Source organism: Colletotrichum phormii, assembly GCF_030913505.1.
Source record: "Colletotrichum phormii strain CBS 102054 chromosome Unknown BDP81scaffold_14, whole genome shotgun sequence".
NCBI lineage: Eukaryota > Fungi > Ascomycota > Sordariomycetes > Glomerellales > Glomerellaceae > Colletotrichum > Colletotrichum phormii.
Window position 1 is genome coordinate 546,769 of NW_026851456.1, and position 25,713 is coordinate 572,481.

Consider the following 25,713-nt stretch of genomic DNA (forward strand, 5'->3'; position numbering starts at 1 on the left):
CACTTGAGATGGGTACCGAATCAACTTTGGTTTCGTCGGAGGAAAGACGTTCTCATATTTGACTCCCAGCCGTGGACGCCATTCTTAATCTATTGTCAGCTTCATTTAAAAACTATATTCATATAACATCAATGCCAAGAATAATGTGGACAGTGACGGAACGGCCTTTACCTTTTCGCAAAAAGCCTCTCCGCGAACTTTCCTCGTCGGGTTTATACTAGGTCCAAAGGCGCAAACTCGTATCACTCGGCTCTTCTGCAGGCATCTGAGACCGGCCTCTAACTCTGATCTATGTGGTTCAATGGACGACAGGATAGCTCCTGAACGAGGGGTACTGCGGCAATGAGACGACTACATGCTTCGAGAGGCCATACACTCGGAACAAAAGCTGATAGTTACTGTTCTAAATTCCTTAGAGCCAAGACAAAGTTATCGACCTGGAGCGCGGGGCAGCATGATATGGGAAGACTGTGACTGCGTTTCTCGTGACCAGCGGTTTCCGTTGGGCGAGGAGGTCCAGGCCGGCTGGGTCAAATCATTCAAATACTGAGTAATTATTGTCGTCTGAGTCTCAGTGATTTCTATGGGTCTCTTGCGCCGATGAGTTCGTGAACTGGTTGTACGCGTTCCCAGAGGCGCCTCTGATCGGTTAACACAGTGGGAGTTGCACCAGTTCGTGTCTCCGCCAGAAAGAAACACCAGTGCAAGCTGGAGTGCTTCTCAATCCGTCTCTTCGCGCGTATTCAGCCAGGTATACCGAAGGCATCGGGCTGGTAGATAGCAGTGCGACCGATTTTCCTCTCCACGCCTTTTTCAATATGGAGTTAGTCCCTTTCACTGCTTTCAATTGCGCCCTCTTTCTCGCTGTACGCCTCCTGCTAATTGCCGCGAATTCGCGACTTGAGGCGTATAGTTTCAGCTCAAACTGCACGTTCAGGCTTCTTATTATGCCCCTGAGTAGGATATTTGATAACCACAGAATCCACTGAAAGCTTCTGGTAAACACTTCTATACTCGAAGGATGGAGATAGTTGGTCAGATAGATGTGATGAACTGGTATACTTTGTGCTCTTCTTCTATCTGGTTTCCCCGCTCACATCTCCAAAGAACGTATGTATGGTGATTACATATTCCTGCCATGATACTTTATGCTATTCTCACCAGGCGCAACTCGGCTTGTCTTCGCCTTCGGCATATATGTGACGACGAATTGAGATCAGGAAACACCGATATGAGCACCGCACCAAAATATCGGGCTGAATACTGGCCTGTTGACAAGGACTCGGGTGTCCATGACTCCAAAACGATTGCATTCAGGGGCTGAATAGTAAGAAACATGATAAACCGTCGATAGCCACGTATGAGGGCCTTCTTTACTGCGAAAATCCTTCGTCCTGGTAGATCATCACAATGAGGACGAGATTAGTTCACCACGAGACCGCAGATGAGAAGCTTCCATCTCCGCGTTGCAGTTCACTGGGTTCTGTGTATGCCCCTTTTTCTCAGAGACGTACAGCTACAGTTGATATCATAATTTCTGGAGTCCCTTATGAATTCGAAACTTTCCTCCGCTCTTGTGAGTTTCCACGGTAATCTCAACGATCCTCATGGTCTTACGTAGGGAAGTTCGTAGTCGTGTCGAGAAGCTGAGCAGCAGTGTTCGTATCTGATCCCGCAGCAGCTTCACAGCTCCGATAGAACAACCAGGCCAACATTGACTTTAAGGTAACTCGAGATTATTGCCCCTCTCCCCGTAGCCCCTGAGTTCCCTTGTTCATCACATTATTCGGAGCGAGGTCTCCTTCCTTCAGACGCTGGGTACAAATGCATTCGAGCAAGGCAGACAATCTCCATTCACATCACCAATCGTCTTCTTCTCCAGGTTTGTGGCCCCCCTCTAAAGCTTCTAGATCCAAAACCCAACGCCGTCCAAAAACTTCATGCTCGACATCGCACGCCGTCAAAATCAAATTAAACTTCTCCGCAAGCGCAAGAAATATCGCCGGCGTGCCGCGATCTGGAACTACGGGGAGAACTGGTAGCTTCCACGGCGGAGGACGTTACTGGCGGCGCGGCCTTGGATAGCTTCGCGATCTCAAAATGACGGACATTCGAACGGCTCGTTCAACGGATCTGTCTCCTAGACGCCACCTACCATTCCTCCCTCCCTCCATCGCTCCCTACACCGAATCAACTCCCTCACAGTACGCAGCCAAACCCACACAAATCCAAATAAACATCGACTTCGTCTCTACGAACCGCGGACCGGCTCGCCCATACCCACGTGGGGTTCGATAATGGCGGATAGTAGGCGGCCTCCCGGGAGCCAGATTCGACACGAGATGCCGCGGGACGAAGAGAACGGCTCGATCTTCATCTGCGTAGTTCGTTCATCCTTCGTGTTGATCTCTCCAGGCACGAATGCACATTCATTGGACATCTCGGCCAGCCCGTTTCTTCAAACTCTGTTTTACGAGATATTGCTGCCCCTGCGTCTTTCGCAAGTTAATCCCAGTTGAGGAGCTGAACTGCAGAGGCAGTACACTACAATCACAATCGTGACATGCACGTAAGCTTCACATCACAATCACATTCCCACGCATCCACAACGAACACCAGATCTACAAAACCTTCATCCTCCATGCTCACCCTGATCCAACCTGAAATTGCCCGATTTGACCCTCTCATATCCATCGTAACCTTTGTCACCCACAGGACAAACCAACCCCCCCTAATCACTCGCAAGTCAGAAGACCGACGAACCGCCGCTCAGGCAATTCTCGTGAAAAGAAATAACAGGCAACCACACGGGCACGCAATGAACAGGGCAATCAGACAAGGGGGGGGTCAGCACCCTCCCCCTTCTCAATACGGACATCGTCCACGAAAAGCGCGAACCAGCGAGTGAATTAGCAATCTCGGAATCTCTTCTCCTGCAAGCAGCAGGCAGCCAAGTCTTCGGTCCAGGCCCCCAGGCCCCCCAGTCAACGACTCCGCGAACACAAGGCACGCACGAGAAATTTATCTTTGCATCAGAAACCTGCTTTTCGTGCTTCGTGTCTGTAATGTGACGAGATCCCAACAGTTCAGAACACCGGGCACCTCAAGCGGATCCCGCATTGCTTGCTCCTGGCCTCCTCCATTCCGTACATACCATCCACCCATCAGCCTCCGCCCCTTGCGCGTCCTCAATCCCATCGTGAAGAGTGCAAAACCCAAAATCAGATGATCAAACCTGGCATGTACGCTCCCATCAAGCGGCCGCAGTTCGACTGCTTCCCTCTTTTCGAACGAAAATCACACGGGCTAGGGCCATGCAAGCGCACGAGCAAATTGGAAAGAGACAAGACAAGTCAGAACAAGACAGACCTTTCTCCAATACTTCCTGCTGACCGTTTCCCCCCTCCCCCCAGCCATCACAATCACATCCCATCAATGATCACGGGCGTCAGTTCAGCCCGAAAGGAAGCGCCCATCTGACAACACGCAGACCAAACGCCCCAGCACCAGCACCAGCACCAGCACCAGCCCGGCCCAGCCCAAGGCTCCGCAGACTGCGGGAACAGCAAAGACCCTCAAGACCGGACTGCGGCAGCTACTTTCTTGGGGGGGGCAGACCAGACGCGGGCTTCTGCATGGCATCAGCACCAGCACCAAGAAAGCACTGTTCATCGTCGAGTCCAGTCAGGTGGCCGGGGATGGTGGGATGAGGGAGGGAGGGGAGCACGATAAACCCTCAACGTTTAGTTCGGTGGCTGACTTGCAACTGGCTAAGCTACGTGTTCTACCTCCGTGGGAGAGAGAGAGACCGCACCACACGGCACGACGCGTCCACATCTTCAACACGCGCCGGGAACTAACCCTCTCGAGGTTCCGTGATGTTCCAACAAAATAGCTTCATCCTTTACCCGTCACTACTTGAAATCCTTCTCACAGAACACACAGAGATTGCAACACACCCCCTTTCACTAGTCTCCTCGTCCACCTGTTCCCAAATCTTTCTGGGTTAATCTTGGTTCCAACTTGCTCACGGCCCCCAAGCCAAGAAGAAAGGAAAACCAGATGACAAGCCCGCAGGAAAGAAAAAAAGGTCGAGCGCGAGAAAGCTCAGAACAGGAGCGCAGAAGTGTCATAGCACACCTTCCCGGGAACAACTAAGACCGGTGGAGAGGCGGGACAAAGTAGAGAACAGAAGACGAGGACCTCGGACAGTGAACTAGCTTGGCACACCACCACGGGTGCGGGCTTTCGTGTCTCTCTCACTCTCTCATCCGTCTCGTCTGTCGCGCATGAGGTCTAACGCGCGTCATGTCCCATCAGCTCGCTCGCTGGTTCACCAGTTTGTGTCGCGAGAGAAGGTAAGCTAAGGCCGTGTATCGTGTCGATGGAGACAAATAGAGATATGATGTCGCGACACTTTTGCCTTTCCCCCTACTGTATAGTAGCGGTCGTAGTCTCCTTTTTCCCTACTCCCTACTTGCCACGCCCCCCTCCCCCTTTTTTCTCGTTTCGTTCTTCCGGCCCCTTCTTCACCTTGTCTCCATCGTGGGCCCCTCATTTTGTTTCTCCGCCAGTCTTACCGCATGACGCCGGTTGATCATAGGTGAAAAGCTGGCTCGTGTACCCTCCAGTGCCTGTCCTTCCATCCTCCCACCCCCATACCGGGGGGCTAATCAAGTGCCTCTTCCTCTTTCTCACCTACCGGTATCCCTCTTTCTCTATCATGACATGTATGAACAACGAAACAAGATGTAGAAAAGAGTAGTCCACACGCCCTGTATCTGACCTGGCCTAGCCCAAGAGGGTAAACTAGTCCCATAGAGACAGCGAGAAGAAAAGAGAGAGAGAGAGTAAGAGAGCAACAGAGAAACCCTAATCCTCCAAAATCGACGCCGTCTCGAGTACCAAAGGAGGCGCCCGCTAGGGCGATGTTGCGCCATTTGGGCCAACAAGAGAATAGGTAGCGTAGAGCAACAAGGCAAGCTCTCCAAAAAAGAACGCTACAATCGTCCGCTAGACACGTCTCCCATATCAAATCAATGGCACGAGAAGAGGAACAAGATAATCCCATCACAAGCAAAAGAAGAAGAAGAAGAACTAGGCTTGGCTAAAGGGTGTGTGTTTTGCGTGCTGCTTGCCCGTGTGGAAAAGAAGATCCCACGCCAAAAAGACGCCCGACATCCAGCGCCAACACCAACACCAGCACCAGCACCAGTCATCGGCTGACGGCGTGAGCGTTGGAGGGGGGAAAAGGGGACCCGGGGGGTTAGGGAATATGCCAAACCATCAAAGGAAGGAAACCAACAGGAATTTTAAGACGAGACGGGAGGAACAAAGTACGCTGTCTGTTGAGCACGTTCCGGGGACGAACATGGCACCGCCGTTTGGTCTCTGGTCGACCGGACCTGTCATCCTATGGCTATGGCGTTAACCCGGCGTATCTGTCACGGAGTCGACTCCGGGAAAGACGGCCGGCCGCCAGACTGGAGTGTTTCCGAAACGACAATCGGCCAGCTAACTACCTACCTTAACTAATTGACAGAGTCCAAACCGGAGAAGCGGGAGGGCGGATGAGGGACGGACGACCTGACGACCGATGATGACTGATAGTCACCAGGTATCCGTGATGGAAAAATTTGTCATTGTTGCTCCTCGTTCTTCACCCCCTGAACAATCAAATGAGGATAGAACGTCGAGGAGGCTTGCGAACAAACGCCCGCCAAGTTACGCAATGCGCCTTTCTCTCTTTCTCCGCTTCAAACTTCATCCACCTGCGGCTGGTCCGCCCTCCCCCGCCTCCCCCGCCTCCCGCGACTGGTATTGATTCCAAAGAGTACCAATTTGACACGATCGTGCGCCATGTCACGGGGAGAGGGGGGGAAGGGAACGGTAAGTACGGTACGGAGTACCTAGGTCAGGTACCGTACAAGGCAAAAGGCAAAAGGCAAGGTAAGGCAAATCTTACCCATTGAGAAGACAGTCACACCCCCTGCCTCCTCTGTCTCTACAACTCACACAGCTCTCTCCGAGTCGTCGCATCCGATACGCCCTATGCAAGCAGTATCAGATGAGGGAATTGCACGGAGCAAAGAAGAAACAGAAAAAAGGCAGATATGGAGACCTTGGGAAAGCAACAAATCAAAGAGAGATCAGCGCTCTTTCCGCACTGCCACCGGGTGTCCTCGGATGGCGTCGAGGAATAAAAGATATTCGAACCTAGCGCGGCGGGGAAAGGGGAGGCGGGAGGGGAGGGGGCCAAAAACGTAAGTAGGTAGGTAGCAATCCGCAGCCATGTAGATAGGTCGTGAGAGGAAGGGTGGGAGAGAGCAGTGTAGGCATCCGTAGAGCTGTACAGAGTAGAGGGGGCCAAGATGGGAACCCTGCCCTTGGATAGCCCGTCCATTCTCTCTCTCTCTCTCTCTGTTTTTGGTCACTTCGTTGACCCTCCATCGCTCCCGCCGCCGCCCTACCGAAAGAACAGACCACAAGGAAATCAAGACCCGGAACTTGGAAGAGCCTCTTGGACGCTTGTCGGATGGAAACGACGTGGATCCCCACTAGACTGGAGATGCAGCAAGACGGGCTAGCACGAATCATTCAAGTGCGCCACTACATGCGACGTTGGGGGAAATTTGCTTGGGGATTTTCGGGTTAATTACCCAAGATCCCGTGCATTACGCCGAGAAGGGGATGAAGGGAACGCCACAAAAAGAAAGAGAGAGGAGAGGATGGATACTCGGGGGCGTGTGAGTGTGAGTGTGAGAACGTGTGAGTGTGTGTGTGTGTGTCTGGGTCTACCATAGTACAGCCTGGGTCTGGCCAGACAAGTCTTGATACCTCCAATCCACCCTTTCACTTGGTAGGTGTGGTGGGCTCTACCAGTCAACCAGAGGCCGTGTGCCTGAGAAGGCAGGGTTTATCACGTCTCGTTGGGTTTATTGCATTGACAGAGTGGCTTGTCTCCTGTCCGCTGTTGCCGCGTTTGGATGAACGAATGTGCCGTCTCAAAACAGACATGGATGGGTTTCTGCGGGGAGAACAGACATTGAAGGAGGATAGAACTCAGGAGGAGGAGGAGGAGGAGGAGGAGGAGTAGGAGTGTACGGTGTTCCAATGTTCTAGACTGAGTAGAGACGATACCCAAGGATGGCTTTCTCCTCGAGTCATTCGAATGAGGAGGTCCTGCAGGTTGCTTATGCTGTTGGGAAGGACTATACCGTGGTTGCGGATAGAGACGCTCCCTCTACATAAGATGTTTGAGGAAGTGGGCTGGGGGGGGGGGAGGCGGAACGAAGAGAAGCGATCCTGAGGCCCGGAAGGAGTGGTGAAAGACGCCAATCTAGGGTTGGGGCTGTATCCGTAGGACCGTAGCTCTCTCCATCTTTCATCACCATCTTTCTCTGTGTCCCTCCTCAAAAGTAAAAGTGAGCTCGGGCTTCCCGCTGGGGGAAGGGAGTGTGCCAAAGGAAGAGAAGGGGGCATTGGTAAGGGGAAGGAGAGAGGGGGTGCGTTTGGAGACGAACAAGCGTCCGTGTGGGCGTGGGATGCAATACCGAACTTGGTTGTCATTGATAGCTCCTCCTGTGCCTGTGCAAATGTGCCCAGCTCTTCGTCCAAAGGGCATCGTTACGGACGTTGTCGAGTACGGTGAAAGGGAGAGAGCGCCACGGGTGAGAAAGTTTATTTCGGCGTGATGTCTTAGAGCTGCCATTGTGATTGGACACACAATCGGCAGGGGAGATGAAGGTCCTGCGCGGTCTGAGACCTCTCTGGTGAGTAGATTACGTATACGTATGAGACTCTTTTCTGGGAGCCTGTATCCGTAGGGATGAGTGAAAAGATCGTGGTCGTGGTTGAATACCATACCCACACGTGCCATGCTCGATTCGTATTCATCCTTGCGTTTGTGCCTCTTGTCTCATGGTGAGTTATTGTTGCATTCAAGCCCAGGCAGGGCTCAATTTTTTCTGAACCATTGACTGGCGCGCCAAAATCGCGCTTCCAAGATTTCTAGGCCCGATTAGGCATGATGGCAAATTTGGACGTGTGGTTGTATTCGTAGTAGGTATACACCTACGGACGCCTAGAGTGAACCAGCAAGCATGCACCGCCGCGGCTTCTGGTGAGCGGGAGAGCATCAGCTAGCCTGCCGTAGGTCGCAATGGCGAGAAACAGAGCGAGCCGCCAACCGATGCTGAAGAATCGCTAACTGGATAGAGGCCATGTCGACGTGTGTGGCGCGCTCTGGACCCAAAGTCTGTCGGGGACCTTTGACATCCAGATATGCCTGGTATCCGTATCTTTGCAAGGAAAGAAAAGTCTGTAACTTTGTGGGTGCAAAACTTGCGAGCAGGGAGCAGGGAGTCGGGACACCAATACCAATTCGAATACCAGATGGAACCCGATTCGACGCGCATCTTTGGTTCTGCCCTCACTGTCAGTGCCCATATGTCCCGACGTTGAGACGAGGAACATTGCTCACCAGATGTCCCGCGACAAGAGGCTGAGGACAAGGCTTGCGTCATCTTCTCATCTTTGAAAGGGGTCGCGAGCTATGTAAAACCCGTCTCGTTCGGTTGAGTTTTGCTTGACCTGCATAAGGTACGCGGCATGGAAGCTTCCCCGTTCTCCCCAGAGGGAACACCATGACCGCAGTCTCGGGACACTGTTGTGCGCCTTTCTCTTTTTTGTGTGCCTCGAGCTTCTGCCACAATCCGATGTTTACAGTTTCAAGACTTCTTCCCAAAGAAGTGCGGCTTCAAGACAGAGAAAAGGGAGTGTCCGTCTTACATTCAAGGCTTAGCTCCCCTTCTGCCCCCCCCCCCCCCCCCCCCCCCCCCGTTTGCCCGCTTCAAAGCCAGGTACCTACCTGGTGCCGCCGTCCCAACTGAAAGGGTGGACTATTGCCGCACCATGTTACCTCCCATTTGGCGTTATTCTTTGTGCAACTTGGCTGCGCGCGAAAGCTCGGAGAAAAGCAAGGCTCCCCAATTGAATTCGCGTACGACCCAGGGCCAGGTGCTTGGGGCTTAGAGAGCGGCGAGACAGCAGCAATAAACAACGTGGTGTTCTGATCGACGGATGATGTTCACAAGGATCGGCGCAGCCCCGGTCGTGCGAGGCCCACCCGGGAATATGCAACCCAAAACCCCTTTTTCAACGACATTCAAGCGCGAGTCGTGCAATTCCATGTCATCACCGCCGCCTTTCGAATAGGCGCAAATCACGCCTTAGGCCCGGATTTCGTACCAGAGTATCCGTACGATCCATCTGTGATGCTTTGATGACCACCTCAATCGCATTGTCGATGCAACCTTGGGGTTCCATTGACGGGAAGCGTATCGGCGCTTCTGCTCCGGTATTGCTCCCACGCCGCTGATTATTGCTTGTCCATTGGGAACGCAGCAGAGCGGTGCCAGCCACTTCTGCAAGCGCAGGCAGAAGCTGAACCATAGATAGTAGTAACAGGCACCGAGACGACTTATTGAATACAGAACTACATCGGTTGCTGCTTCTGATGCAAGCCAAACTTGTTCTTGATTTCTAGCACATGGCACGTGGCACAACGGCCGTTAAACACGCCGGAAATCTCATTGGTTCCAGTCAAGGCCTTTCGAGGCTTCAAGTCCAGAAACGCTTTCCCGTCCCTCTTCCGCGCGATGCTTCCCTACGGATGCCAAGCCGGTTGGAGAGAGTGAGATGGAGGAGCACTTACACCAAGAGGATCAAGAACTGCAATCGTGAGAACTAGTCACAATCCGCTAGCCATGGAAAGGTTGATGCTCCCTGGTCGTATCACACGCCTGGCTCAAGGGTCGATTGCTGCATCTTCTCTAGCGCATGTACACCATCGGGCTTTTCAGTCGTATGTTTCTTGTATCGCAACTAGCGAGGGAGTCGGCACCGTTGTGAGTACGTTGGAGCACTCATCCGCCACTATCCCTTTCAATAGATCGCCGAGGACAAAGGATGTCACCAACTAGTTGATAGACAGTCGTTGGTGAAGTACACTGGTGTCGTCTTCTTTCTCCGCGGGAGCTATAGTAGGGCAACCATTAGTGCTGAGAATCAAGCAAGGACGAATTAGTGGCGTGGGCGAGAGTGTCGCTACTGTAACTTGCTACTATAGTCATGTCGTCGAATGTTTGTCGTTCTATCTCCTTCACCAAGCTGCCTTGCCCCTAGTAGCATTTTGGGCGGCGACGGCGGCTTTTGGATCTCTGTAGTCTTTGGTCATGCCATTCGGAAGCTGCTGGCCGAACAGGCAGACCTCCCAAGTCAATTTCATACTATCCAGCAGCCTCAACGGTTGTACGAGAACCCAAAAGACAGTCGTATGCGGTTTGCCGGCGCATGTCGGTTTGCGGGAGGAATGCGACTCTTAGACTGTGGTCTCGCACGGACAACGTTCACTGACAAGATCAACCTGTTGTTGGGATGAGTTGCTTAGCTTTGTAAACATCGAGGCGGTTTCAACGCCCATCTTCTTTGAGCTCGCATCTGACCCAGGTCGCATCTTGTCTGGCCGCCAACTAAAGTTTCGCCACTCAGGGGTTCGACATCATCTGGATGAAGCATACGCAGCGAGAATGGCCGTCATCCTACCAAGGTGAATGTCCATGGACTTGGGCCTAAAGAATAAATGCCAAAGGAAGCAAGGATGGGCATACTTGAGGCTGTATCATCCGATGTTTCTTCTTGAGTTTGACTCACGGTGGTATAGTTCTTCGCAATAGTACGCGCGGTTTGCAGGAGGAATACTCAAACCAGCCTTTCCAGCACAGGCATTATCGATGCGACTTTGACTGGTGATCCGGGGATGATGAGCATCGCTAGAGAACCATGATTTGCGTCGGCTCGCAGGGTAACCGCAGGACATATTGCCGCCCACATGCTCTAGACTCTGTCGAGACTGAGCCGGACCTTGTCAGATATCGGCGAATGCAAATCATCGGCCATGGGAAAGACGACGACCTCTCTTCGCCGGCCCTCTCGCCGGCGAGAACAGGTTTCGTCTGCCCAAGCCCCTATCGTATCTCATTGTTCCGGCCGGGTTGAGAGGTTCGGGAATGTCGAGCTTGGAGAGACTGGTCAACGCAGGTTTTTCCATGAGAGCCATCGGAGTATTCATGTTATGGACAGAGTTCTGTACGAGTCGGGAGTGAAAATGATGCGCTGGCCCGAGTATGGCCCCTCTCCGGTTATGGCGGCACAATGATGAAGTCTTTCCGGTAAACCCCCAAATGAGAGGTTGGCGTGGTGAGGCTCAAGTCGAAGTCCCAATGTGTACCGCAACCACACGACGGTCGGTAGATTTCACTGATTGAGTAGCGAGGCCGATCTAAGCCGACACCAATGCAACTAGGCTGTATGGTGGTCAACCTGCCACGCTTGCTCACGCCAGCCCGCAGCTAGAGCTCATCATGTGCCGTGCGGTCGAGCATGAATTGCCGGATTTGATTGGACATGGCTCAAATGCGGATGGCCATGGCACGCAGGATGCGTCTCTAGTATTACTCGGAAGAACCGTCGTACTTGGTTTCTCGGTTGTCCTCCGAACGCTAGACGCAGAAGCATTCCAGCACACTCGGGAATGTGCTTGGTCGGCCGAGATGATTACTCAGCTTGTCTTGTACAGTTGTACCGCTGCCTGCGGCACCACGTAACCGATCTTCGATTGATCCTCCATCGGTCTTGGGTTTTCAAGGCTTTTAGCGGAGGCGCCAGTTTCTTCAGTGATCATCATTGCCCGTAGCTCGCTCTTTTCCGCCTAGGGATGGGCGCGTGGAGCGTCTTTTGTCGATCAGTGACAGGCAAAAGAAGCAGCCGATCGACAGGGCAAAAATCCCTGGCTATGCGTAAGACGAGCGCTCTTCCAAGCCACTGATGAGAGGTCGCGAGTCAGGTTCTGCGGTGTCGATGCAGAAGACAATCTGCAGAAGGGCCAGTCATAATACGGTGGTGAGGCAGCCGTATTAGCTGGTGAAGAAAGAAACACTGGCCGGGCTGAAGGGGTTTGATGCTCCCTTCGTGTTGCGAGTTTCGCTTCAACGAGAGTTGACTCCCCCAAGTCTTCCCGCGAAACAAAGAAGGCTGTTTGCGTGGAGACCTAGAGTGTTTCTGGCCGCGCCTCCAGTATAACACACCTCCTCTTTATGGCAGGATCACCAAGTAGGCTCAACCATCGTGGCGGATCGCTGAGCTAGTAAGCGGGGGGAGGTATCCGTAGTGTGCAATTGACGCACGCGTCGGCCAACAGCTGAAGCGCCTGGTAGCATCTTCTCTGCGTATTGGACGTTTTGCAGCGAAGACAGCACCGATAGCTGCAAGGGAGGGTTGGGTTGTGGGGATGCGGTGCTCGATGGGCCGCTCGCCTAGACCAGGCCGGACAGCGGAAAGGAACCTGCCCCCCTCGTGGAATTCGCGCGATGATACATCATAAAGGTATGGAACTGCAGTGTGCAAGCATGCATCACGAACGAGGCGGATTGGCCCAATGGGGATAGCCGAGTGTTCAGGGCTGCCTTGCCTGAGAGACTATCGAGTAGGTATCGACGTCTGTCTGTCTGTCTGTCTGGGGTGGACATGTGCGCATCGTGTGTAAAAGTGAGCACTGTCTGGATCCGTGTGGTGAAGATTATCAGGTAGACCGTACTGTAGATGAACAGCTGAAGCAGTGGATCCGAAGCAAGAGGACGATCTTCATGTCCATGTGAACCATTGCCAGGAAAATTGGCCCACGGCAACTGGGGAGATGGGAAAATCGACTTTCCCACTGCCGCCGGTCGACTGAGTGTCTTTTCGCCTCCTCGCCTCGTACCTCCACTTGGATTGCTCCGCTGCCGGCCGTGTTTCTCGGAATCTGGCGTGTCCGATCTCGACTGTTCCCGTATGCTCGTACACACGGATGCTGATAGGCGCGGCGTAAGCAGCGGAGCCGTCGTGATAGGTGCCTCAATTTGCTGCAGCCTGGAGCCGGAAGCCCTTTTTTCTCCTTGGAATCCTTTCCACTCCATTCCCTTTCCCTCACCCGTAGGGCAGACGTCTCAGCCGTCCGGCTCTAGCGGGTATGCACGGCCTTCCCACGCTCTCCTCTGTGGTCCCTTCACCGCTAACTCGCCCTTCTTCGAACAGAGAGAGGCATGTGGGAATGGCTTTGATGGCCTGCTTGTTGTCCACATGCGCATGTCTCCTTGGCCGTGGTTCGGGTACCGCTTTTGACCATCGTCACTTGCCGCTGTGGATGTGTGATACTCGACCAACTGGCGGCGAGTGAAATAAGCCGTTTTCCCAGCATCCAGGTTGCACTTTATCCATGCGCGTTACCTAAGGACATGCAGGTCGTACCAATTGCGATCACAGTGTCAATGTCGACCTCTTAATCACTGTCTGCTGAGCCAGCGCAACCCACCCACCCCAATTCGACCAGGGGAATGAAGCATCCTTGCGCGTTGGGGGCTTGAAATTGGCGGCACTCTGCTTGACACCATCGGGACCTGCCAGGAAGTCGACGACACCTCCGAGGGGGACTGACCGCTTGGTGGCCTCATGACTTCATCCATCAGGGGTGCCATATGCCATTGTCGCATAATGTCCTTGATGGTCTGGCCTCGCGGAATTTCCAGCAACATGTGAGACGTATCGGCTAGAGCAACTTGTCAACGGGGGATCATTGTCGGCGGTCGAATAGCTCGAAAGAGGTGCCTTTCCGGGTTGGTTCTGAACCTAATGATTCCATCATCATTTTAGCGGCACTTGAGGCGTCCGTCCCTTCTGCCCTCGCTGCTGCTGCTGCTGCACAAGCCTCGAAGCGTTGGGAGTCAGGTATCCGTAGTCAGGAATATATGTCTCAGAGAAGCCTTGAAACTTGGTTCTTGGCCTTGCTGGAAAGAGTGCTGACACCTGCTCATTGCGGCGATCCATATCCATCAATTGATCCCTTTGGTGCACGGGACCTGTTCTTTCCAGAGCAGCTCTATGCAGACCACGATACCTGACACTTGGCATGCTGCATGGCTCTCCCATTCGAATCGTGGTGGCATTGAGTTCCCATTGGACGAGGCCGTGCACACATTCCCTCCTGTGCTGCGAGATGGGGTCAAACGACCATGATATGTTCATGAGGATCCGTAACTGACCAGACATCGATTCAATGGGGGAGAAGACGGCCGAGGTCGAATGCTGAAAGATTCCGTGGGCAGTATTCATCCGCCGGTGAATTGTTCGAATCCGAGTAATATCCAAAAGGTCCACCCGTATTCGATCGAATTAGCAACCTCTCGTTCTGCAGCCTGAAAGAGGCACAAAGGCGGTGTGAGTAAGACACTTGCCCTGTGTAGACAATGCTGCATGCTGCGAGATTGGTTCCAGCCTCACGAAAAACTCGAAATCCCACCTCTGGCTTGGGCATCAAATGACAGACGCGAATGCCTCCCGAAATGCAAAGAACAGCCGAAAGTGACCCCGTTCTAACCACCGGTGGGCCTGTTTGATGACAGAAATCCTTGCTGCCGAGGTATGCTTCCGATATTGGCTGGGAAGTCGTGCGGCGAGGGATCAGAAGAGGGCACAGGCTTGTCGAGAGAGAGAGAGAGGAGTCGTACACGACCAGACAGGGGATGATAAGAAGGGAAATGAGGAGGAATGCATACGGCAACGACCAAAACTGAAGTCGAATGAAGAACCGCTTCAAGCCTTCAAGTCGCCGCCATCCGCGATAAAGACGCAGAGGTAAATCGAGGTACCACGCGATATTACCTTGCGGCTGTGAGGTTAGCACGATGACAACCTTGTCCAGCTGCCCTTGGTCTGGGGCCATTTCCCGTCTCTTCTGACTACCTTGTATCCCTAACGACGCTCATAGCGTTCATCAACAGCACCGGAGATGATTAACCAGTAACTTGTTGCCAGCATAACTTCCATTGAGTATGTCTGTGGTTGTGCAACATTGTCCACCAAGCTATGCGACAGCCCACGATGGCTGACATGGGCTCGTCCAGGCGAGACGGTATGTACATCGAAGGCGCTCATACGATAGTTGCACAGGGTCAAGCCATTGTCCTATGGCGTGGGTTATGCGGTAGGACTGTCGTGCTCTGAACGGCATGGTCTGCACATCAGTGGATACTTCCACGTGAGGCAGTATCGGCCAGAGTGCAGACATCGGGGGCGTACAAAGTTTTAGTCTGCACGTGGAGTGCCTCGCTGAGGTGGTATTTGAGCTTGTCAAGGGACGTGCGAGCAGAATCCTAGGCCCATGTGAGGAGGGGTAGACAGGCCCCAAAATCGCAGAGGCTTCGGTGACTGGCTTCTCTCGCCTCGATCCAGTTCTGGTCTAACTGAGTGTCGCAGCAGTACTGTATGTACTCGGTCGTCCGCTGGGGCATGACACGAATCCAGCCATGTCAGGGCCAAGGTACTCCGTAAGCTCAGGGGGTCTTGACTGGCAACCGTCCAGACAGATTCGACGACGAGAGAAAAAAGAGCGGCAGTGAGATGGCTAACCAGCAGCAGCCGACATGGATGTTAGCCAAGGGAAGAGGAGTAGGATAGACCTGCGAGTGGCTGTTATTTCTCAGGTACTGCATACTTCAGGCAATTGGAATCACGGCATGGATAATGCGGTCAGAAACTTTGGGTCTGATGACCTTGTCCTGCTGCTTGTCGTCCCGAGGTATCCGGGCGACCTCGTTCCGACTTCTCGTGTTCCTCTGGGATCCGCGACCCAATACGGGTCTATCCTGTCTGAATGTTGTTTCTGTCGTTATTCTTGCCGTACTGCGCATAGCTAAAGGTGAGGGGACCTCTGGTTGCTATCTCTCTCTCTTCCAGTGGCGCTAATAAAATGCCGGCTATGGGGTTATACCTCACTGGGAAGAGGGTCAAATTATGCGCCGAAATGAAATGGGCGAATGCTGCAAAAAGACGGCAAGAGGTTAATTGTCGTCGGGCAAAGCGGTTGACGGCCCTGCTGCGGTCGTCGGCGAGATGACAGGTGGTTGTCAAATTCATGATTCGGAGAAACGCATGATTTAGACCGATGCAAAGGATGATGCCGATACCGTGGGTCATGACGGCGACAATTCTAAGCATCGATTGTTTGGACGGCTCAGGGGAGTGTGGCTGTGGGCTGACGGGCGCTTGACGCTGTCGAGTTTGGTAGTCAGGCGAAATGTACGGATGGATATTTGGTGTGCGCGCTGATGTGCCGCTTTGACTGGCCGCAGCTCAGGATTTGGTGACAGTTGAGAGCGTGCGTACACATACCCAACGTCGCACGCCTAGACGTCAAAAGTTGACATGTTGCATGCTGAAGTGAATTCTGGGCGGGTGTTTTCCTCGTGTATCCGTACACTAGCTTCGTGGAGGCTCTTCCTGGGCGTGACTGAAGGGCGGCGTAGCAACTAGTTGTTCCGGAACACTGGGCCGGGCGGCTTGTCGTTGGAACAAACGTGTAAGCTTGTACACATGGCCGCTAACATGTTTGGTGGTCGTCCCAAGGATAGATTGGCGTTGAGCATCCATACGGCGTATGGGCTTGTGTGAACGGATACGGAGTACTCTGTAGGGACGTGGTATGTAGGTGCGAGGTCAAGGGCGAGAGAAAACGGCTGTTGGACTGGGTTTGGTTTGGTTTGGTTTAGACTGGTTCCCGTTCCTTCGCGTAGGCGACCAACAAGTTTTGAGAAGAAGCAGACACTGTGCCCCTCCGGGGCATTAACGCTTGCTTAGTCGAATCCCAGCGGTTTGGGTCGCTTGAGATCTGTCGACGCCCTAACCTTCGCGACAGATCACTCTAGCAGCGGGCAGCGTTTCTTGGTGAACCCCCAAACCAGGGTGTCGGGATTTGCCTAGTTCATTCGAGTATAGCCCGTAGATTGGGAATTGGGGGACCTGAGCTTCTTGAGCACGCAGTAGCCCTAAGAAGTACTTTGGCGTCGGTTCCTGGCCTGGCGCTGACGCCGGTGTTTTTGAAGGAGCCGCGGCCACATTGGCATTAACTTAGGCAAGGCTGTGTCGACATGTCTGGACATGGGACGGTCGGTCGGTAGCACGTAGGTTATGGGTAGAAAAGAGGCTCGAATAGTTGGTGAGCCTGGCGATAGTAGCAAGCAAGCTCGCAAGTGCGGCAACATCGACAACGGTGACATCGGCGGCAATTGCGCTGTGATGATATTGGAATTTGTGACGCATTCAATTGCGTGCAGGACCGGGGGTATTCAAATTCGTATCGGACGCCGACCGACTCGGCCGTGAAGCGAGCGGTGAGAGGTGTGATTTGAGCGTGAGCATGAGCATCCTAGCGACCGGGGAGGGGGGATGGTTTCGAAGTCGAAAGGCGGGCATGCATTCGTAGACGATGATTTAGACATGGAAGACAGGCAGGGCGCAGGCATTGTAGCGGTAGGTGGCGGTTAAGTTGTTAATTCGCAAGCAGGGACATGACAGACTGAGGTGCTGAGGTGCCCACGGTGCCGTGGCATGCGTGGCCCGGTGAGGTGCATCCCGTAATAGACGGACTCGCGGAGGATGGATGTTCCATTGGGCGAGTGGCGAAGCGGGCGACAAGAGGCGGGCACGGCGGGAAAGAGGGACCCATCATCCATCATCCAAGAACGGGATGCAAAATGTCACTGCGGGATTTCCCCGAGGTCCCGCCACTGGAAGGTCCTGCGCAGCTTCGAAGACAAATGGAAGGAATCGCGAAGACGACTGTAAGCACTCCTTCCCCGCTGTTGCGCAAATTGAACCCGGGAAAGAGGACAATGCCCGTGGTTCGCATCTGTACTTGCCTTTTTGCTCTTGTTATCCGCTTACCAACATGGGAGTTTCTACGATGGGACAATTTATCTGTGGTCATGTTCCCAACTTAAAAAGTACCTACCTTCCAGATTATGTGAGGTACTTCTCGAGTCAGAAGGCACGGAGGATATCGCTTTTGTGACGTGGAAGGTGTCTCTGCGCCAAAGTGGTTGTGTTGTGCAGGCAAGTGGCAGGAACGCACCGAAGTTGAAGGTGCCTGCCGTGCCTGCTTCGTAGAAGGCGAGGTGCCCTGGTACATAGGTAGGACCGAGGAAGGTACGAATGCCTAAGGTAAAGTAGCCACAAGATGTCGTTTTGGTCCAATCAAACGTGAACGGCTGTATGCCCGTGGAAGTACACCTCACCTTGATTTAGGTACCTACCTCAGAGCGAGCTCACCGAGAGAAGGTGCCGGGCAGGCTGCGAGGGCAGGCGCGACCGCTTCCCAGCGGCCACTTCCGGCCGAGACCGTGCCACGGTCCTCCGTCCACCTTCACCGTCACCGTCGCCATCGCCGTTGTTACTCGACACGAGCGCCAGCAGTCGCTTCTAGCCCTTTCTCACAGTAAGGTACCGAGTATGGATGCCTCCTTGTCCAAAGTTCCACTTCAACTTTGGATAACCACACTTTTGTTTTCATTCCACCGAGGCATGTGTAATTGATATGTGCCATTGTTACTGCCCAGTGTCCGCCTGCTCCGATTCTCGACTCCGCATGCGTCTTTTGGGTATCTTGGAAGGCATCTTCGGTATGGAGTCGCGGAGTACCCACTTCCCACCACTTTGCAGTGCAAATTAGCCTGGACGGCAAGGTACTTGCGACTGTCGAATACCTACCTAGTCGTCGCCGCCGCAGTCAGACAGGGTCGCAGGCTGTCACAATTAAGCGAGGGGTAGCCAGGAGGGAAAAGGAACATGCCCTCACATCACATCCCCTGCTCTCTACGCAAGTCGCTTGGGATTTTGGGAAGCCTTCCAGGGTCTCCCGGTGCTCCAGCCCTCTGGAAATTCTCTGAAGCAAGGAGAAGGGAACTAGTGGGCTACCGGCCTTGCAAACAGGGCGGGGGAAGCAGCACACTGTGGTGATTGACATGGTGGAGGGGGGAAAAGGAGAGGGGGGTGGGGGACATGGTAGGTCCATCATCCATGGATGGGATGCAGGGCAAGCTGGATGCTGCAGCTGCTTGCAAGGAACTCAACGAAGGTTGCCTAGAGGGCTGGGCCACCCCTTCCCATCTTTACCCCCCAATTGCCCCCCCTTTTACCTTGACTTCAGTGCTTCACTGACTGAGCGTTTGACCAGGACCTCACCAAAGCAAAGCAGTACGAAGTACGGATACAGAAAACCTCGAATCTGGTCGTCCTCCCCCCAGTCTCGCGTTTGGCTCGGTATTCCTGGTAAATCCGCCCCCGGCAGATCTCAGCTGCGACAATATCGACGTGGAGGGGTGGCCCGTTCGTCCGTCGTCCCTCGCCCGGCCTCGAGGTGCCCGATGACAGGGGGATAGACAAGCGAAGGGAAAATCCCATTTCCAATATCGAAGCAGCGGATGCCGCTAGCTGCCTTTCCAGTCAGCACGAAACAGCCCTCATCCCCGAGGCTATTTTTCCCAAGCGAGTTCTGACCCTCTGCTCTCCAGGAACCCACCCTTCACGAAATGGAAGCCAACAGGGTGTCGATTGTCGATTGTCGAATCTCCGGCTTCCCAAGGACCTCGTCGTAACGATTTGTGATGCCTTATCACTATCTACACGCGGTATCCGCACGGGTTCTCTGTATCCGTACCGAGTATCTCTGCCCAGGTGGTGCACAGGAGCCCCATCATAGATCGAGCTTCGCCGCGAAGCGAGTGACGGTTCGTCGACGGATTTCGGCAAATCGATCGGAATTCCGCCCTCGTGTCAAGAAGCATACCTCCCGAGATCGATGTTCCAAGATCTCAAAGATGACATGAGCTTTCGTGTCCGCACTGAGAGGCACGGATAGATTGGGTTCATCAGGCTAGCAGTGTCCAGCTGTCGTCTCAAGAGCTGCCGCCATCACGATTGTCCAAACGTCCAACCATCTCTTACTTCCACGACTGCGTCGCGTCGCGTCTCGCTCGCTCGCCCCTGGCGGATGGGAAGCTCGAGACAGGATGAGCCAGCCTCAGCGTTCCCGTCTGCACCAGCGCCAGCGCACCTCTAGGCCCTAGCTTGGGGATTCGTTTGACAAGTCGAACTTGCGGGGAAAACGCTAAGATAGCCCCCGAACCACTGGTGGGTGACAGGGACAAGCTCGACATCAGACACTTTGTGTCAGGAGACACGTGCCGTCTCAAGCAATAGGACTTACAAAATTACAACTTATATCACTTCAGGGGAATTATTCTCCAGACTCCAGAGTGAGTATCAAGGCGAGACGATTAATCTCGTGTGATAGATGGAATCTTTCGGGCAACATCCATCCCCGTTTCTTGGTGGCGCACTTCGTCAGCTCAAGGGGGGGCTGGCTCACACAACGTCCGCTGATCAACGAGATTTCTACATCGCAAATACGGCGGTGGCTTCTTCTGCTACAGTCCGAGCCCCTCGTTTTCAACCTAGTCATCCACCAAGCCGTTGGAAACGTCCGATATTCCGTCCTCGAGGCTTGACCTCTATCGGGACGGGAGGTAAGGGAACCAGAGAATAAGTTGCGCTTTCGTCCCATCAGCAGTTATTCTTGTCGCAACCCCGTATAGAGACGCAGCTCAGAAAACGACCTATTGGTCTCCACACCAGTTGACAGATCAAGTGTAGGAAACCGCCGAACCCCTAAACATCATAGTCTTGGGGTGATCGCCAGACCAGAAAGTTCAGACCACCGTTTGATCCCAAGCCCTGGACCGGCGCGCCAAAATAACCTTTGCGACGCGACCGAGGCACCAGCAAGATCCTCGATGACTATACAAACCTATAGAACTTTATCGAAGTGCGATGCTGCAGACTGCTACGCGGTACTTCATGAGGAAACGCACAGGTTCGCGCAGCACATGTACAGATAGAATTACCGCGCAGAAACGGAGCAAAGTCTGTACGGATAGTAAAGCAGCTGTACACTAGACCGAGCCAGGAGATACCGTCAAATGGCCGCCGGTGCCAGAGGTAGTGAGGAGAAGGGAGGGGATGTCGGTTCTCATTTCGTCGCTGCCCACAGACCACAGCCCACAACCCACAGCCCACCCGAATCCACTCGTTTGTATTTCGTAGCACAATCTCTGTCGCGGCGGAGAATATTTTGGTAGCAGAGCCCCGTCACGGGCGCCGGGGCTAGTGTTGTGTTCAAGGCGCCGGGCTCAGAAGTCCCCGAGGCGTCTATGCTGTTTTCGTCCATCTGGATCGACTCCAGCGCAAGCATTCCCTCAATTCCGCCCGAGTCAGGGTCCCACACTCGCGGAGTCTAGATCGCGGGCACCACACGGCAAGTCCCTCGTCAATGTCTTCCCCTTGGCCGGCACCATGAAAGGCGGCCTTTGCTTTCTTTGTTCTTTGTCCGTCGGAAGAGGACACGGACAAGCTACGGGGACGCGTCCAGACAACCGGCTGCTCCTTGCCCGATGCAGTCGAGTCTCTTTCGCAATGGTCATTCCTCAGCTGCCGTGCCGAGACGGGCCCGGCGTTCGCGATGACGGATCCGACAGTATACAATGGCACCGGCAGACGGCAGTATTCGTACAGCTTCCTTACAGTTCCTGGCCATGGTCAGCGAACATGTACTCCGTATGCACGATTCACGAATGAGGTAGCCCACGCATCTAGGCTCCCATCTGCAACTTGGGGCCTCTACGAAGTACTCGGTAGGGTCTGGTAGTCTGGGTCGCTGGGACGGGTGCATCTCGTCGGGTTTGGGTTTTGGTGATTCGGATGTCCAATTTTGCAGGTGCTGGCGGTGTTTCTGCAGATGCCAATGCAACCGCAACTGAGCATCTCGACGATCGACAAGGGATTCAAGCTGAGTGGCCAGTGATAGATGGAAGAGTCGGCACATCAGCCCCCTCCCAAGCCCTCAAAGCCAAGGCGAGGCAAGGTGCAGGGGAGGGGGGGGGAGCATCAATCTTCACCTTGCATCGCTCGACCTGGTTCGCCGCGACGCCGATGGCATGGGGGAAAAAATTGAAGGGGAAAAAAATGTGAGAGAGAAGGAGGTGGATCCGGCCACGGACTCCTTCCCAGTTCCCACCCACTTCATCATTTATCAGGCTAGCGCAGAAAAATGGCGCAGATCTCTGTTCTCTGGGGCCTAGGCTCTTGGTATCCACTTTGGGTCCAGAGCAGAAGGAAAGACCCCACTGTCTCGCGTTCCTACCTTCACTCATCGCAGACCCCAGCATCCATGCCCCGTCCCCAAGTTCCAATGGAAGTCACCCCCCAAGTCCAAAGAGCAAAGCAAAGCACCAACCTGAAGTCGACATATCCCTCTTTTCGCGAGTCTGCATCTCACGAGACCTCGCAGCTCTTCGTCTTGTGGTGGGAGCCAATGTTCATATACAAGCCCCACATTCAGATATACCTCTCTCCGCGAATATCCACTCTGGGCCGCCGCCGGGCCACCTGCCTTACCTACCGCAACACACACCAGATCCGACATTCCCACCTCACATGCTTGTCGCCGGGGTGGGTGGTCCTTTTTTTTTTTTGCCTTTCCTCTTGACTTCCAATTCTCTGTTTCTTTGCGCCAGATGTTCGATGCCATTGGAGGTGAGTGAAGTGGCTGCTCGAGAATCTTTGTTTTGCAGCTCGTCAGCTCACGTAGACACAGGGGCCCCCGATTATTCATCACGATCCACGACCATATCCGTAGACGAACACAGGCACTCAGTCCCACTTGTCGGTATTTCCCTCGCGCCCAGCTGTCTGTCTGCATCTCAATTCCCGGTACGGTGTGCCACAGCACGAGCGAGCAGGGCGAGCAGGCCACGCAGGCCACGCCGCACCAAAGACCGTCAGCGGCTGCTCCCAGAACCCAACGTCAGGGAACCCCAAACCAGCCGTGGGCATCCCAATGCACACCACACACACACACTACAGGGCCACAGAGTCCACAATGCCACAAAGACCACGTCTACGACCAGGGGAAAGGAAAAATTTCAACCCACGGTGCCGCTTCTCTCAGCAAGCAAGGTCCAGGGCTGGAAGACCGCGGCCGCGGAGCTGATGCCTCGACCTGCCCTGATCTCCTCTCACCAGAGACTCGACTTTCAGCTTGAGCGCTGTTTGCTCGGTACCGAGGCACACGTTACCTTCAATTGCGCACGCCGTACGGAGTACAGACCACAGAGTACGCCTGCGGCCTACCTACCAAAGGTACGTCGATCCGTACGGTCTTGCACACCTACGACACCGCACGCTCATTTCAGCCCACGCTCCCGTTCCGCGACGCGGCTGTCAGTCTCCTATTCTGGCTCTATCTCCTTGTTCCCTATCCATGTATGATGTGCCGTATGGTGTGCCGTATGGTGTGCCTACCTAGTACTGTACCTACACTTACCAAGCTCTGTAGCGAGAACCTTACCCGCTGCCCTTTCCCAAACTCCAGGTTGTCTATGCAAGACCCAGGCTCAGCAGCCGTCGTCGGCTTGTCTTCCTGGCGCTACCCGTACGCATGATCAAGATCAACGCATCCTGGAGCTCCTGCGAACTGTCGATTCGATGTGTACCGCAGCCAATGCCCCCACCGTTTTCTCCTACGCTTGCCTGTACGAGAATACAAAACACAAGAGGGTATACTCGTTGTGCGCCCAGGCATGCTTCCAGGAACAATGGCATTGCGCAGGTTTTGGCCTTGCTCGAAATCATGGCCAAGACCATGTCCAAGCCTTGGAATTTGCCGTCTACACAGTAGAGGGAGTGCCACGCATCCGGAGGTGCAGGAGCAGGTCGTGCAGCATCCAGCTCGGCATGTCGTCGTGTTCTGGAGACTGGCTGTGCCGTACCGCGGACAGCATGTCTTGGGAGTGCGTGCGGATGTCATGTCAGCCAGTCAGATGGCTTGCCACGCCCTTCACCGGCCACACGCCCCCCTTTCGCCGCCACAGCTATTTGATTCCCATCCGCTGGGAACCTCGACCGCAAAAATCCCAAAGGTTGAGCAGGGAACAAGGGCTCTCGAGTCTCATGGTTGGGGCCCTGCTCGCTGGCTGCCACGCTCTCGTGGCTCTCTGGGTTTCTGCTTCCTCAACTGCGGCGGTCGACGGTCCGCTACCGCTACGCGGCTTTGCTCGCTGGCCAGGACTGCACAACCACGACCACGGCCCTTAGTATTGACCAGCCCTTCGTGTGCGAGGAAATATTGCACAGCAATACGGTAATGACTGCGTAGGTACTGAGTACGGAGCACTCACATACTCGAAAAGACTGGGATCAGGCCCGAATGCGTTCCCCAATGGACCATCCGGCACCACCCATCTTGTTCCCTTCTGTCCAAGCATTTGGTGTGGCGTCGTGGAAGGGGAGGGGCGGTCTCAACTATCATTCCTCCATTGAGAAATGGAAATCCAATTACCAGTACAATCCACACACCAACCGCTGCATCACGGAATAAGTCATCGTCGACCCATACTATCCCATACACACACGGCATCCTGGAACAGCCCTCGAGTGCTCGGTGAGTACGGAGTACAGAAGACGGTACGTTACGTTTGGTACATTGCTCTCTGACCAGGCATTTGCCCATGATCTAGCTCTCAGGTTCTTTGTTTGTGTGTTTCTCCTCAACCCCTGCTCGCGAGTCAAGACGGCGGATCCGGCACCGGGCAGCTGCAATAGCTCTCGGGAAGGGGTCCCGATCTTTAGGTCTAGGTAGCGACCAAGTTGGGGGCAAAGAAAAGAAGCTTTTCGCGCTTTTCCAGTGGGATCCTTTAATCAACTACTTTCGGTAGCCTCCGTCACGCTGAGCCGGGAACAACACCGAATGCCATTGTGCGATTCTGATAGTCATTGACTTGAATCGACCACCTGAAGTCGACGCCTTGGGACAGTCAACGAGACATTGGTCACGGGAGCCCGGTCAGGCATTTTTCGCATCAAGTTTTCGGTTTTCGACGGGCCACACCCTGGACTCGGCATCTCGTCAATTCCAGGTCGGATAATATCATTATTATATGACATTTCTCTTCCTTCTTTGATGGCCGATAAGCATTACGTGCATAGAATTCCAAGGGCATTAGCAAATTTCCCGGTACCTGCGAGCATCCCAGGAGGATTGGAGTACTCCGTACCAAAGATTAATAAGACGACGAGCAAAATAAGTGCATGGAAGGCGCACGTTCCAGCCAGTTCAACGGCAGACAGCTTCATCGAGCCCGTGGGCGAGCAATCGTGGGGGAGCAACATCAATCTGACACGCGACGCGGCAAGTAATCTCTAGGTTGTTGCTAATAATCTAGAGTCATTTGGAGTCTAGTCTCCAGAGTCCAGAGTCTAGACAAGAAAGGAGTTTGGTCATTTCATTGATTCAATCGTTTCACCCGTTGCGGTCGAATTGAGCGGTCGTCCAATGCAAGATGAGGATATGACAAAACTGGTTGAGGATCAAGGTGCTGACCAAGAAAACGCGAAGCAAGCAGTGAAAGAAGAAGCGACGCCATACGCACAGCCAAGGTCTCAAGTCATTCAGTCAAGCCACCGTACTTTTGGCTAGTCCCGGCATCCAGAAAGCGGCGTCGCCAAGCTAAGGGATCCTCAGCTAGTGACTTAGTGCGCAAAGGACATGCGTGCCCAAGATGGTTTAGCTGCGAAGGGCACCTTCATCATCCCCCATTATCAGCATCATCATCATCATCATCACCACCACCATTATTCATCTCCTGTACCCGGTATCCGTAGCGTAGCGTTGCCAGCGCCCGCGCCGGCACCAATGTTCAGACACTGCAGTCAAAGGCCTCGGAGAAG

General features: G+C 53.9%; 1 protein-coding gene across 1 annotated transcript; it reads right to left on the reverse strand.

Moving 5' to 3' along the window:
- Positions 1–22,958: 22,958 nt before the first annotated feature.
- Positions 22,959–23,594, reverse strand: BDP81DRAFT_431870 (uncharacterized protein). Its single transcript, XM_060590716.1, has 2 exons — positions 23,324–23,594; positions 22,959–23,127 (listed from the first exon to the last, which is right to left on the reverse strand). The coding sequence occupies exon 1, from the start codon at positions 23,587–23,589 to the stop codon at positions 23,365–23,367; it is 225 nt and encodes a 74-aa protein (XP_060443335.1). The 5' UTR covers positions 23,590–23,594; the 3' UTR covers positions 22,959–23,127; positions 23,324–23,364.
- Positions 23,595–25,713: the final 2,119 nt, after the last annotated feature.